The sequence below is a fragment of the Bos javanicus genome, chromosome 2 (assembly GCF_032452875.1).
Source record: "Bos javanicus breed banteng chromosome 2, ARS-OSU_banteng_1.0, whole genome shotgun sequence".
Lineage (NCBI taxonomy): Eukaryota > Metazoa > Chordata > Mammalia > Artiodactyla > Bovidae > Bos > Bos javanicus.
The window spans coordinates 99,562,949-99,579,395 of NC_083869.1; the positions used below are offsets into that span (position 1 = coordinate 99,562,949).

The window sequence follows — 16,447 nt, forward strand, 5'->3', positions numbered from 1 at the left end:
TATCAGCCCTATTATACGAAAACCAATAAGTTATTAAAAGTAGACCTATATAAGATGGTCATAGCATTATACCCAAATTATCCAGCACCATGAAATGAGCTCCTACAAAACTTAACAAAAGAGCTTACAAGAGAGAAGGGTAGAAATGCACAGCAATTCATCTTTTTAAAAATCAGAGTGCATATACTTTCATATAAAGGTCATTTGAAAATCAAAATCATTCTTATTACTGAAGACATTATGCTAAAATTAGAGAAAGGATACATATGGGTCTTTGATAGTACCCCTGGCAAGATACCTTGTGTTGAATGTAAAAAAATAACAGCATGCTACATATCAAGTCTCATCTGTCGTACCTTCTGAAATTTGCTGAACAGTTCAATCTAGAATTTTTGCTAGGGGAAATCAAAGTTCTGATTGACCTTAAAAAGTACACTTACTTTTCAGAACTCTCTTACTATTCTATGAAAAAAGTGAAAGTCAGACTGGGGCCTGCCAGGCTCCTCTGTCCATGGGGATTCTCATGGAAAGAATACTGGAGTAGGTAGCTGTTCCCTTCTCCAGGGGATCTTCCCAACTGAGGAATCGAACCTAAGCCTCTTTCATTACAGGCGGATTCTTTACTGTCTGAGCCACCAGGGAAGCCCAAGAGTACTAGAGTGGGTAGACTATCTCTTCTCCAGCAGATCTTTCTGACCCAGGAATGGAACCAGGATCTCCCACATTGCAGACAGATTCTTTACCAGCTGAGCTACCAGTGAGCTATTCTATAGTTGGAGCATTTTACCTATGAGGTCTTGTCTTCAGAGTTTGAATTGAAAAAACTAAGTTTCAATGAGCAATTATCTGAGTTACTAGGTTCCTAATTTAAATTTAATGGCAACTATCGAAACTAATCTTGATTGATGTTTTCAACTAAACAGATGATAACAACAATAAAACAAAACAGTCTGGTTAATTTTTCAAATCATCATCACTACTCTCAAATGCAGTTTGGCACAGTGCTTAAACACATGGCCTTTGAGAGCAGGATTTGGTCTGCAGGCCAAACCTGGCCTTCAGCTTGCTCGTGTAAATAAAGTTTTACTGGAACACAGTCATACTCATTCCTGCACTATTTTTTTTAATTGTCTATGGCTGATAATTTACCAAAAGGAGAGAGCTGAGTAGTTGCCACAAAGATCACATTGCAGGAATAAGCTGTAATATTTATTCTCTGGTCTTTTAAGCAAAAGTTTTTTGATCCTTGTTCAAGTCTTTAGTTATAACATTATGCCATTACAAGAGAAGACAGTTTGAAGTTGGAGTCTTTTTTTTTTTAATTTTAAAAGTAGTCAATAACGGATAAAAATGTGATCGCCTGGTGTCTGTACTTACATCCATAAATTCCACATTGGCTTTGGGACCAGTTGTTTCATTAAGAATCTTAATAGCCACAGGAATCTTCACTGTTTCTCCTTCAGGGACCCAAATACCCTTTGTGGGGAAAAAAATTTCACATTAAATCTATATTAACACAGATACAACATTTAGATCAGACACAAAATTTGATTTAACCAGTTATGTGCTTTCATTACCAGAAAATGAATCATATATGTATTCTGCTTTCAAGGTGTTTACACTATTATAAAATTCATTTGTATACACAAAAAAAGCTTTAAACAGTTAAAAAAAAAAAGAAAGGAAAAATCATTGAAATATATATAAAACAATATTTGCCTTGGATGATATCATCAATTTCTTATGACTTTGAGAAGGCTGTTCTGATTTTTGAACTTCAATTGTCTTATTTGCAATTTAGAAGACCGGGCTATGTAATGTTAGTGATTCTTCTCAGCTTTAATATTATCTAATTATTCTGCAACTAAAAATACAATAAGATAAAAAAGCACATTCTCATGCATCAAAATTCAGATTGATTTAAGAACGAATGTTCTAAGGTGACTTTTTAAGAATTAGTTTTAAAAGGCAAGTACTAAGGAGTATTGAACACATATTAATTTGTCTATATTCTTTAATACTATGTATGTACCAAGAATTTTTATTATTTCTAAAGTAATATAAAATATTTACATTAGTCATTGCGAGTTTTCTTTTCCTATAGAAATACAATATGAACAACATCTATGTATTGTGGGAAAGTATAAAATAGGTAGAGTTCGATTAAAGTATAATGTTATCTTAAATAACAGCATTTCTGGGTAAATAATTCCACCATTTAACTGAGGACAATGATCCTGATAACATAGGAATGCATGAAATATACAAGAACATTTTTTAAGTGTATCCTTCCAAAGGCATACAGAAGCAGATATGAGTCTACATGTAAAAAAATATCTCAAATTTTAATTTATTAGCCTTGACATTAAAAACATCTTCTAAGGACAGTTTTAACATTAAAATGAAAGGAAGCGAACAGCTCCACTTCTTGATTTTCTTAATATCATTTGCTTGTAATTATAAAGATTTTTGAAACTTTTTCACGTAGTACTTCTATGCTAAAATGTATATATGTTACCCAAAGTGGTAATAACATAAGAGAGGATAGAAACATAGGAATTATTAAAAAGTCAAAATAATAAAGAAAAAAAAGACTTAAACCTTTAGAAGTGAATTTAATAGTGAATAGGGAAATCCATCTGTCAAATGCAAAATAATAGGCCAAGCTTCCTATGGTACAATTAAAAAAAAAATTATTAATGTAGAAATAGAGGGGAAAAGCCCAAGGCTTGATTTCTTGTTGATGGTACTAAAGTGGAGAACAGGCTTACCATTACTCAATAAAGTAACCTGAGAAGCGGTTACCTTATAAAGATACATAATCAATATGAAAATATATCTAAAGTATACTTTCAAAATAAGAAAATAAATTCACTATAAATTAATTTTCACTGCTTTCAAAATAAGTATAGCCATATAGTCATTATTTCCTAGGCCCCATGGGATCAAAATTCAACTATGTTGATACCTATGATATTGGTTCAAATAGTTTATGTTTAAGCACAGCATTACTCCAAGCAGATGGAAAAATTAACTGGTAATTGGCTAGGCAAATTTGCATTTCTGTGGTCAAGAATAATTCTTTATAGTTTAAGATAGCATGTCCTCGTAAGAACTAATAATTTTAATTAATACTTAAGGTCAACCATACACACTATAGGAATAAAATTTAAACATACTTATGGAACTTTCAAAAAGCTTTTAATAGAAGTAATTTCAATAAGTGTACACCACTCTTGGACAATGGGAAAATAAGTGTTGCTAATAAAACATTATTAATAAGGCTTTATTATTAAATGTCAAAATAATTAATATTTTTCCCTGCTGAGGTTACTAGACAACATTTGGTCTTGAGTTATACAGTATTCATGATTTACAATAAAATTCAATTTCCAGACCATATCATCTTTAAAAACATAAGGGTGATTATATGCCAGGTACATTTCAAGATTGAGTTACTTTTAAAATGGAAGTCCATATTTTTCTAACGTGATATAATTAAGAGAAACAGATAAGATAGTTTGTGTCTCTGAACATACAAAGATTTTGAAGACCAGAAAGTACCAAGTCAGCTAATAATTTTAAATTTAACTGAACAAAATACATAGAACAGGAGATTTAGAAACATTTGCATTTGACCATAGAAATAAAATTTTATTTTAAAGAGATGAGATTATTTTTGGTAAACTCAGGAGAGAAAATTAAGGTTTATATTCCAATCATTAATAACTTCCAGTAAATAATTCTGCTTTTAATATAAAAAAACAACATTTTAAGATACAAAATTCTTAAGATCTGACCTATTTTAGCTGATATATTCTTTAAAATGTAAGCTTGCATATCGCTTTAAGAAATTTGTCAAAGCAAATTTTGGTAATTGAAGTAATGGACATTACAAAAAGGATTTAGTATTATCCCAACAGAGTCTCTTATTCTTGTTATTTACAATTAAAAATAAATTTCACCACAATTAACCTTGAGCTTGGCCTTTGAATTGGTTTTGTAATTAAGTTAAATAAGTAAACATACAAATGCCTTCATTTGAACTCTCCCTTTCCAGAAATATCTCTCTTATTTAAAATCCATGATGTTACCGTCTCCTTCTATCTAACCTGAACTTTACAAAGTCACTTTTTTAGTTTGCATGTAATGGTGAAGACATTAAAACTGGAAATTATCTGTTAAATTATAAATGTTATAAGGTAGGCAAAAAAGTGCTTTAGAAACTAGTTTTACTAACACATCAGTGTATTTCTGTGTGTTCTGAAGAGATGGGCTAGTAGGGTCCTGATGGATAGGTCTTTGGATTGTTGATTTAAAAAAATGCACGTGAGAAGTGCAACTAAATTTTATTTGGGGCAAAATGAGGACTGAAGCCCAGGATACAGCACCTCAAATAGCTCTAACAAACTGCTCCAAAGAAGGGGAAGGTCAGTATTTATGTGATTTTGGTGGAGAGAGAGTACATGCAATTGAGCACATTTCCAGAAGATATCTGCTAGTCTCATGAAGCCTTTTGCTAGTCATGAGTAAGTCATCACTCTGAAGCATTTTAGTACTTTTCTACGTATGAGGAGATGTAAGAATTGGGTTCATAAAATCGGCTCCTGAAAATACCTACCTGAAGACCTGTTCTGCCAATTTTTCCCTGAGCACAGAATGCCTCATTTCTGTTCTCCACCCTAAACTCCTTTCAGGGGATGCTGAAAATCAGCAGCACATGATTTAATGTTTGTAGAGGTAAATATCAAGTGTCCATGGCAAGTGCCAATTTGTAGTTGACAGGATCAAAGAATAGAAGAGAAGAGCAAAGAAAGAAGAGCACATTGCCTAAGTCTGTCTAGGATATCTCCCTGTGTAGGGGCAAAGGTAAATGGGTTGGATCTGGGTATTCCGAAATAAGGACAAATTTGCCAAAGGCAGATGATATCAAAAGGAGCTCAGAAGAGACTGAGAGGGCTTTGCATCAGTATTTCCTGCTTTTTCATGACTGTCTCAAACCCAGCTTGGTCAATAAAAATTAATGAATTCATTTGTGTAGCAACTTCTCAATACTATAAAGATTCTTCTCACAGAATATTAAAAAGGAAATTAGGTTGGCTAGAACAATAACTCCGGCTATTATTTAAAACAAGTATGAAACAAAACTGAAACTAACTGATGGTATGCGTTATTTTTTACTTACTTTATAAACAGTTCCAAAAGCACCTGAGCCAAGTACTTTCACTCTTTTGAGCTCAGTTTCTTTCAAAATACGAAGTTGAGCTTGATTGGGTGCTGTGCCACTGGGAGTTAAGGGTTCTACCAGCTACAAAGCAAAAGAAAAACAAAAAATACAGGTTATACAACTTTAAATCCAATAATCAGTGTTCCTCTCTCTTTCTGTCTGGTTTGCTTTCTCACACATAAAAAACACACACAAACCTATTTTATATCAACAAACCATATGTATATAAAATGTATCGCTCAGCATTCCTCTAACCCTACTCTTTCTCTTTTGATGATCTTCACCTGGGTGAACACAAGTAACAAGTATGTACCTTGAGGTCTACTAGTCTAAGGGATGTTTTTTTCCCATTTTTTATAGAGATCTAGAGACTAATATGGAGAAGGTGATGGCACCCCACTCCAGTATTCTTGCCTGGAAAATCCCATGGACGGAGGAGCCTGGTGGGCTGCAGTCCATGGGGTCTCGAAGAGTCGGACACGACTGAGCGACTTCACTTTCACTTTTCACTTTCCTGCATTGGAGAAGGAAATGGCAACCCACTCCAGTGTTCTTGCCTGGAGAATCCCAGGGACGGGGAGCCTGGTGGGCTGCCGTCTATGGGGTCGCACACAGTCGGACACAACTGAAGCGACTTAGCAGCAGCAGCAGCAGCAGAGACTAAGGGGCTTTTAATTCTACTTCATGTTCCTTCTTCTGGACAACTTCAGCTAAGGTTCAGAGATTTTACTTATTCAACTGTACTCTATCAAAGTTTTGTTTTGTTTTTTTCATTTCAGGAAATTTAATACAAAAATAAAAAAATTTTTAATTAAAAAAAGCTACCTTTTTTTTTTTTTTTAAGCATATACTATCTTTACCAAGGAAGTCAGGGCAGATACATAAAAAAAGAAAAAACAAGCTAGCACAATGTCAATAAACAAACACAGTGTTTCTAAATTTTTCATGTACCTGTAAATTACTGGAGGGTTTTGTTAAAATGCAGATTTTGGTTCAGTAGGTATGGATTTGGGGCTGAAATCTTCATTTTTATAGAACTCTAGAAGATGCCTCTTTATGATGTTGCTCTTTGAACACATTTTAAGCAACAAGGCCCTAGAATACCTTCCAGGTAAAAAATTGTAAAACTCTATGAATTGATTCTAGATCATAAATGAATGCTATGGAATGAAGAGGAATAAAATAACAAAGGGAGAATGAGGTTTGCTTTTTTGGCTTCCTCAAAGGAGGTAGACTTTAAAACTAGTCTTGAGATAATAAACATGGATGGACATGGGGGAGGACACTGTCACTAGGGACAGGTTAGACACAGCCTCAAGGAGGAAGACGGCACGGAAGAGACTAACGCACAGAGAGGGACAGGTCTGAAGGCTGAGATTACGGTGGGCGATGCCAGATCCGGAAGGGGGCTGGTTATGGCCCAAAGGGGTAAGATTAGGCTGATGATTTTAGATGTCATGGTTTAGATGCCATTCCCAGAGAGAACGGGTAAGCAGGAGAAATGTATGTAAATGTGTGCCAATTTCTTATGTGAAGAACAACAACAATAACAAAAATGTAGACAAAAGAGAGACTCCAGATACTAAATAGTCTATACTGAATGTTAAAATTTTAGAAATTTATCTATGCTTGAGGGAAAAAGCAAGTGAGACAAATAAGAGCTTCTTCTTTTTTTTTAAAGTTAATAAAGGAACTAAACTTTACAAATAGCTTGTTCTTTCTCAGCATGAGGAAATACTTAAGGGCTACTCCTACTCACATTGTCTTGAAAACCACCACACTATTTCAAAATGTCTGTTTACAAGGCTAACTGCAGTGTGGTCCTCCAACTTGGTTATTATTATAATGTTCCTGTGAACATCACAGTCTACTTAATTAGCTGAACAGGATCATGAATATAAGTAACAGTTAGGAATAGTTAGCAAGAATTTGGGAAAAATGATAAAAAATATCAATAAAATTAGGCTTTTTTTAATAGTTTGACAATGCACTGCTATTTCATTTTCAAATTTAAATTGTAATAATGCATATAACTGCATGCAAGTCACATAAATCTCAGAAAGAACCACACAAGTCTTTATTAAACCTGAACACAAAATCTCCTGCAGAGGATCCTCTTCATTTGAATCCTGCTGTGCAGAATTTGTTTGGTAGATTTTGATATATATACTTTGTGTGTAATAAGAAACTTTTATAAATTATTTCTTAAATCACATGTAAAAGTCATACGGAAATCATATGTAAATTTGGGAACTGGATTTTTTTTTGCACTTTGGGTTAGATACACTTAACATATATATATGTGTGTGTGTGTGTGTTTGTGTGAACTCTATATATAGACATGGGCCTCCCAGGTTGCCCTAGTGGTAAAGAACCTGTCTGCCATTACAGAAGACATAAGAGATGTGGGTTTGATTCCTTGGGTTGGGAAGAGCTCCTGGAGGAGGGCATGGCAACCCATTCCAGTGTTCCTGCCTAGAGAGTCCCATGGACAGAGAAGCCTGGCAGGCTACAATCCATAGGGTCTCAAAGAGTCTGACACAACTGAAGCGACTTATCACATAGCATATATAGACCTATACTATGCAATACTTTCATATTTTGAAAACGTCATAATTCTACCTGATACGTTTAGTCCTCTGCAATTTTCTTAAGTATCATTCAATTTTTTTTTTTTTACAAACACATTTTTCCCCAGGAATTTGAGCATTATATCATTAAAAGAAGCATAGTTTTATTTTGTGATGCAGTATGATAAAATTTAAATCTGTGGGTTTTTATACCATTGCTGCCACTCATAAGCTTAGAATGCAACTTACCCTTCCTGGCCCTTCATTTCACATCTGTAAAGTTGGTGTAGCAATAATTACCTTAGAAGATTGTTAAAGGATAAAACAGTATAGAGCATAGATGAAAAATTTTGGAACGTTATCTGCCATAATATAGGCAACAAATCTGTCACTTCAAGAGATAGGATTGTCTTTCATTAATATATTTTTAAATTGCAACATCTACAAAACCATTAAGCTTATCCGCATTTCAATAAATGTATGTTAAACAAAAGATTTCTTACTTTTATGTATGCAACAGAAAAATAGACACTGTGGGGGAAAATGATTTGGGGAAAGTGTATCAGTTTTAAAAACCTTCCAACGGCACATCAGATTTTAATGACTTTCACCTCTGAGGCAAGATTTCTTGCTTCAGTAATTGAGAATTTAAGTTGATCCTCTTAAGAATTCCTCTTCTGTTTAGATGGTAGAAAATCATAGTTATTTACTTTTACTGAGAGAAATATGGGAATTCAACAATAATCTAATTTTGCCCTAAGTGATAACTTTCTATTTAAAAAAAAATAGAATATACTTACAAAACCAATTAGTGTGCATTTATTTAGTAATGAAATGCCAATTTGATGGGCATTCTTAGAAAGCACCGTATTAATAAAACAAGACAAACAACTCTTTCATAGCAATGAGCCTTTCCTACACAAGGTTAAGAGACAGAATTTGTCTTCTATTTATTCAAGAATCTAAATATCCACTGCTATACCAAACCTTCCATTCTTCTTCAACTCTAGTTTATTTACTTCACTTTTCAAGATTCTCTCAGTGACTGTTCCAAACCGGCCATATGAGAGAATTCTGCCTGCCAAACTTATTCATGTTCACATGTACAAAGCTGAAAGTGATCAAGTTGGGTCTACTGCATCATCCAGCTTAAGTAGAAATTGTTACTATGTTCACTCTGTGTCTATAACTGACTACTTAATGCTTGAATGAGTCTATTGACAAGACAGCCCATTCTAATCTCAGATAACTTCCATCATTAGAAAGTATTTCCTTACATGTAGCTCTATAGTAGCTTTCTGAAACTGTCACATATTTCTTCTATCTAGATTCAACTTCTAGGGGGAAAGAGCTAAAATTTAATTCATTATCAGTGTGAGAAACTTATGAATGAACAAATATTCCCATTCCTGTCAGTGTTAAGAGGAAGTCAGACTGTTACATTGACAGAAAACAATCGCAGAGAAGGCTGTCTCAGTACAGATTTGCTCTCAATTGTTCAGACAGGCATGGGTATGTGTATCAGGAGACAGAGGTAGGATTTAAGTTGAGAAAGCTATGGTAACACACATTCTTCTGCAATTGCTTTCCCTCTGATAGCCTGTATGCTGAAAATGATCATCTTGCATGCCAGAAAACTCAGTGTGGCAATGTAAAAGAAATTATAATATTTGTGGGTAATTTACATATTCACAATAACTAACATGCACAATATTAAATGCATAGTGTGGGAAGGTCTAAGCTTTATCCTGAAGCTCGTCTTTTCACTGATGTTATGAGATTGGTGGCTACCCACTGAATGACCCTTAATTAAAGCATAAATTGTTTGCCGATCTGGCTTTATTTTAGCCAAAATAATCCTATCTCTTGCTAACATTTTTCTCATTCTGTTACGAAGATATCTTCTTACTCAGATATTTTCTAGATCTCCTACTTTGATATCCTAGAGTTTATTAATGGACCCCTGGCCCCCAAAGAAACAGATCTGTCTTTTCCCAATATGATAATTTCCTTGACTCTTGCTATTTGCCCTCTTTAAGTCATGAGCCTGCCTTGACTACATTTATTATACACTCTGATTTTTCATCAACTTTGTATAATAGAAGGTAGAAAATATTAGTCGCTCAGTTGTGTCCGACTCTTTGTGACCCCATCATCTGTCCATGGAATTCTCCAGGCAAGAATACTGGAATGGGTTGCCATTCCCTTCTCCAGGGGATCTTCCAGACCTAAGAACTGAACCCGGGTCTCCTGCATTGCAGGCAGATTCTTTATACTCTAAGCTACCAAAGCATACTATAAAAACGTAAATCCTCAGCAGAAAACCAAATAGAATTTTCACTTGGATTAACAACTGAGCATCATAAAAACCTTCTAACTCTAATGAAAGTCCTTAAACACATGAACAAAAGAAATGAACATCTCACCTCTGTTTCCAGGAATCTTCTTAAGGCCCTTTTCTTTTTGATGCTCTTCCTTCGAGCATAAACTGCAAATGTTAGGCCCACAATGACTAGGATGAAGAGCCCACCAATGACTCCAGCTGCAATTAGAGGAGTCCTGCCAACCAGAATGGAAAAGAGAATAATAAAAGTAAGAGAGAAAAGACAGAAAAAGAGGAAAGGATGGTTGTTTACCCACATATCACAAGTCTAATCAGTTAGAAGAAACACAAACAAAAACGCATTACCTTTTCTCATGGTAAAAACTGCACTTTTTTTTTTTTTTTTGCTTTGTTTTTTAATAGTAAACCATGCACAGACAACTAATCATTGGAGATGAGCAGCCACAACATGCCATTTGATGAAACATATAAAATTTGATAACAAAATGAAGAATATATGCCAAATTTTTGATACAGGATCACTTTAAATTGTTTTAATTTTACTTTTATCTATAAAGAAGAAAAATGCATTTAAATAGTATGATTGTGATATATGCTATTATTTTCAACATTTTCTCTAAAGCAGGCTTTCTCAACAGTGGCACTATTGACATGCAGGGCTGGATACGTGTCCATTCTGGGGACTGTCTTACACATTTTAGGATGTTTAGCAGCAATCTCATCCTCCATACACTAGATGCCAGCAACACTCACCCTCTCTCCCCAGTCATGACGTTGTCTCCAGACATTGCCAAATGTGTGTCAAAATCACTGCCAATTGAGAACCACTGTTTTAAACCAAGAACGAGTGGTTTGAGGACATATGAACCCCATGCCTCTGGCATACAAAGATACCAACAGAGAGATGCATTGACAAAGTGCTATTTCAAACTCTGTCAAGGGCAATTATGTTGGGAAAAGGGGCAAGAGAAAGATGAAGAATTGGGTCAGACAGGTTTTCAGAGTTATGATGACTGGAGTAAGCATTATTATCAAAAGCATGACTAAGCATCATATACCCATGAAAGAAGTCTATATATTAAGTATTTTTTTTTTATTGTTTCAACTTTCCATTAATGTCTTTTTTTTTAATTTTATTTTATTTTTAAACTTTACATAATTGTATTAGTTTTGCCAAATATCAAAATGAATCCGCCACAGGTATACATGTGTTCCCCATCCTGAACCCTCCTCCCTCCTCCCTCCCCATACCATCCCTCTGGGTCGTCCCAGTGCACTAGCCCCAAGCATCCAGTATCGTGCATCGAACCTGGACTGGCAACTCGTTTCTTACATGATATACATGTTTCAATGCCATTCTCCCAAATATTAAGTATTGAATAAAAATACATAAATAGCATTAAAATAGGAAGATATTGACCAGAGATTTTTATTCTTAAAATGTTTCTCTAATATATTGCTTACTAAGACATGCTTTTGAAACTGATCACTTTTTGTTTTCTAATATTAAATTTTTTGCTTACTTGAAAATTAATGTTTATGGTCTTAACTTCTTGTCCTAGAATAGATTAGTATCTATGAGCTTCCTGTGGTCAGTCTTGAAATACATTAATTTCGTATGCCGTATGAAACAGTTCAGAGTAAAACACATATTGACTATGAAGTCATGATAGATATCAAAACTAAAAAAGACTTCCCTGAATGCTCATGTTCTCTATGGTAAAGTGTTTTATGTTTTATATTACTATTTGTAGAAGAACCTACTTTATACAGCTACACTCTTAGAAAAACAAAAACATTACTTGTTCCTGTAAGATAAAGTTTTGCTCAAAGATCAGAAATAATGAAAGTGGATGATCCAAAGTAAAATATTTAAATTTTAAAGAGCTGTTGGGAAAAAAAATTCTGTCTAACTTCTTCTATAAATGAAGTCATGTCTTTTAAACATTATAACTGTTATATTATTATCATATAAAACTGCAAAGAAACCTTAAAAAGTGGTTCATCCTAAAGGTTGTTGCCTGGCAGTTGAAAGTCCTTCAGCACATTGAAATGTTGCTATAATTCAACCAGATTTTCCTAAATGGAATTTTCTAAAGATATAAAAATCTGTGCTGAGAAAATTACACTACAGTATGGAAACAAACTCATCATTATAATGCTTTTGGTATGTGTAAGATCACATTTTTGGTATTCCAGTTAAATATGCATTTCAGAAAACATTTTAAGTCTTCAACTCAAGGCATATTTTTCAGCTCAAGTGCCTAATACATCTCTGAAAAGTCACTACTATAAAAAGAGTTACCTTTTTGTTTCCTTAGCCCAATGTTTTATTGTAAAGGATTTATGCATGATTGAGAATAGTTCCCAGCATTTTCTTAGCTGTAGGTTTGAACTAAACTCTAATCTTCCTCTACTTATCCATTTTGCAAAAGAATAAATGGTATGTATTTATGAAAGCATTTGCCACTATAAATTAAAAGAAAATTCTCTATTTTTTGTTTGTCTTTCATTTTAAGAGTGATCATTTCCAACAGAACAAGATTCCTGACTCTATTTTTTTTCATCTAATTCAAATGAATATCAGTTATCATATCATTTCTATTTAGTCCTGGCAATGAAAATAAAACATTTAAAAATTCAACAGACAGTAATTTCTCTGACTTTCTAGTTAGCTTTTACTTTTGTTATCTTCCTTCAGCAGTTCCTTGGTTGATTTGCATTCCTCGAGTTGTTTTCCTCTTTTACCACTTTGCAGGAATGGGAGTGTTACAAACAATCCAAAGAAGCAAAGAACTAGAGTTTCTGCACCTAAAATTCATACATAAATTCCTGTTGGATGTTTAAAGAGGCCTACTTCTTCTTAGTTCAGCAGAAGTTACTCTTGGAAAAGAAAAAAAAAATTAACCACAAGGAAGCAATTAAGTTGAAAAGCAACAATGTTCTATAAGAAAACTTGCTTGTATTTTTAATAAGTGAATATCATGATAAAAGGTACTGATTTTGATTAAGAAGATTTAATATTCATAAAAAAATTGACGTGAAAGGTAACCCTGGCCTGGACTCTAGTTTTGACAAGTCAGCTATACAGAAATTTTTTCGATAACTTGAGAAATTAGAATATGGATTTGATAGTAGATGAAATAGACTATACTGGCGTGTAAAGATGTAGACCAGAGATCAAAAAGACTGAGTTAAAACACAGTAGGCACTAAATTAGAAAAAAAATTCTTACACACATATACATGCTGCTGCTGCTGAGTCGCTTCAGTCGCGTCCGACTCTATGCGACCCCATAGATGGCCGCCCACCAGGCTCCCCCGTCCCTGGGATTCTCCAGGCAAGAACATATATGTGTGCAAAAAAAAAAAAGATCTGGAAAAATGTACAATAAGACATTAAATGGTTTTTGTTTCTGAATTATATGACTCTAGCACTCTTATTTTTGTTGTTTTTACTTTTGAACAGTTTTCTAATATTCTCCATTATGTCTTCCCTTAGAAATATAGGTTAATGAAACTTAAGAAAAATACAGGAAAAATAAATCTTTGTCTAAAAGCTTAGTTTTACAATAACAGCCTTATTTTCTTTCTTTTTTCCTTTTTGAATGTTTACTTTGCATTTTTTCAATTAAGATTTCATTTTGCTATTCCCTGTCCACTTTTATGATCTAAGTACTTCTGAAGGTATGTTCTATTCATTATAGCTTAATGTGTCTGAGACATTTAATTGCCACTATGTTTCTTACAATTAACATTATGTTTTATAAGATCCATCTAATTTGAAAAGTTATACCACTTCACATTTTGTACTCCCCCGCAATTTTGATGATTCGCTGAAACTCCAGTACTTTGGCCACCTCATGCGAAGAGTTGACTCATTGGAAAAGACTCTGATGCTGGGAGGGATTGGGGGCAGGAGGAGAAGGGGATGACAGAGGATGAGATGGCTGGATGGCATCACCAACTCGATGGACGTGAGTCTCAGTGAACTCCAGGAGTTGGTGATGGACAGGGAGGCCTGGTGTGCTGCGATTCATGGGGTCGCAAAGAGTCGGACGCGACTGAGCGACTGATCTGATCTGATCTGAGACATTTGTAGGTGTAGGATCAATGCCCTTTTTTTTTTTTTTTTTACCCCCTGAAAGTTAATGCTTCACTCTTTATAAGAATCCTTTGGATAAAAGGGATATAGTTACTTAAGTTGCAGTTTTAAATTGTTGTGTATCTCTCCTAGGTCTAGTGCTGACTACTGCCAACTCAGCTATATTCCCTGAAGGAGAGTGTGTTCCTCTTACATATGGGTCAGAGTAACCTCTTAGAGGCTAAGAGGTGACATTAATGAAATCATAAGGGTCAAAACCAAGAGACCTAGAATACTCTGTAATCCCTCATCTGTAATAGGAGTATTGCTTGTTCTCTGTCTTTTGCCTGTCCATTAAAAACCTTTGGGATACCCTGAAGTATACAAGATAGGGCATGTCAAGTGACAAGTGCAAGCTTTTTCTAAAGGAATGCTATCAGATGATATTTTATCTTATTCTGTGATTTTAAAATAGTATAATGAAACTAGTATCTCCCATCTACTCATAGAAACTAATATAATAAGGATTCTGAGTCACAAATGAACATGACTAATTTATTTAAAAGCATATAACTTGGATTTCACAGTTTCTTTTAGAAGTTCAGAGACAACACTATAAATTACTCTATAATCTTGAATGCAATTATCTATTTAAAAATTGTATATTGAAGAGTAGTGTCTCCCCAGACTATGCTATTCATATAATAAGATGTATTCTTATTAGTCATTAGTATATTTGAACTATGTTATTCCTCACTGGAGAATATAAAATGTGAGTGAATCACAGAACTTGATTTTATAAACATCCAAATACTTTCTTTCACTGATCTGTTTCCTTTCAGATAACAAATCAGAAACAAAATAAAGTCAATATAATTTACGATTAAAATTAAAATGGCTTTAAAACTATTTGATTACACCCATTTTGTTTCACTTAATGTCAAGGGCAGACTATTCTACAAAATATGTGCAGTGGTATTTTCTTTAAAATTGTAAACTTAGTAAGACTGGTACTTTAATATACTCACTCTGCTGTGCTGTGCTAAGTCACTTCAGTGGTGTCCCTATGGACTGTGGCCTGCTAGGCTCCTCTGTCCATGGGATTCTCCAGGCATGAATACTGGAGTGGTTGTCATTTCTTACTCCAGAGGATCTTCCCAACCCAGGGATCAAACCTGTGTCTCTTAAGTCTCCTGCCTTGGCAGGCAGCTCCTTTCCCACTAGTGAAAAGAATTCTAAATCTGTAAGATTTTTTTTGTGTTAATTTCACCAAATAAAAGTATTTTAAATTTATAATATAGGCATATTTTTCTTTATTTCTTAAGTATAGAATAATTTTCAATTACAGATAAAGGAATCAATCAGATATTCTATTAATATAACACACTGATGATGTAGTTTACAACTCACGGTATTGACTTTATATCAAAGAACTCCACTTTTAGAAGCTCTAAATTAAACAATTTGAAGTCAGATCCTCAGAATTGTTTGGATCAGACTTAGGGCCATAGGGCTTCCCTGGTGTCCCAGTGGCTAAGATCCCACACCCCCAATACAGCGGGCCTGGGTAATCCCAGGTCAGGGAACTGGATTCCACATGCTGCAGTGAAGAGTTTGCATGCCAAACTAAAGATCCCCAAATACCACAGCTCAGCCCCAGTACAGCCAAATAAATAAACTTTTTTCTTTTTTTAAAGCTTAGGGCTGCTTTATTTTCTGTCCATGATGGGTACTAAAGGTGTTAAACTGATTTTTTTTTTTTAATTTACACAGAATTATAAACAAGCAAGTCCAACAGGCTAATTAGATCATTTTACCATTTTTGAATAACAAAGTTTAAATGAAAGTGTAAAATAATGTCTCTAGCATTATTACTTTATGTTTACCTTTCAAATCTTCACAATTTTTCCTTATAGTATTACATCATGCTGTAAAAATGTTTCCACCTCAGACTAATTTGAGTTTTATTAGGTTGGTGAAAAGTAATTGTGGTTTCGGGCTGTGAATTTTAAATTATAACTAGGCTCAAACACATCTTTATTAATCAAAATAGGAACTATTACAATCAACACATTTTTGACAACAAAATATAAGTTTGTTTATTCCTGTAGTGTAAAAAATCTGTGCTTCAGGATTCGACAAACTCTTGGAAAGCATTTTCTGATTCCTGCTGGTTGTCGAAGCATTTTCCCGCAAAACACTGTGGCAATGCTTGAAGAAGTA

The 16,447-nt window shown here is 34.2% G+C and overlaps 1 protein-coding gene across 6 annotated transcripts in view; it reads right to left on the reverse strand.

The window, feature by feature from the left end:
• ERBB4 (erb-b2 receptor tyrosine kinase 4) overlaps positions 1–16,447 on the reverse strand; it is a 1,283,620-nt gene that overhangs the window by 238,990 nt on the left and 1,028,183 nt on the right. For all 6 annotated transcript variants that reach the window (XM_061383869.1, XM_061383859.1, XM_061383854.1 and 3 more), the window contains 3 exons: positions 10,224–10,356; positions 5,186–5,308; positions 1,378–1,476 (listed from right to left, as the gene is read on the reverse strand). In XM_061383869.1, the coding sequence (XP_061239853.1) occupies positions 1,378–1,476; positions 5,186–5,308; positions 10,224–10,356 (355 nt within the window). The remainder of the gene's footprint in view (positions 1–1,377; positions 1,477–5,185; positions 5,309–10,223; positions 10,357–16,447) is intronic.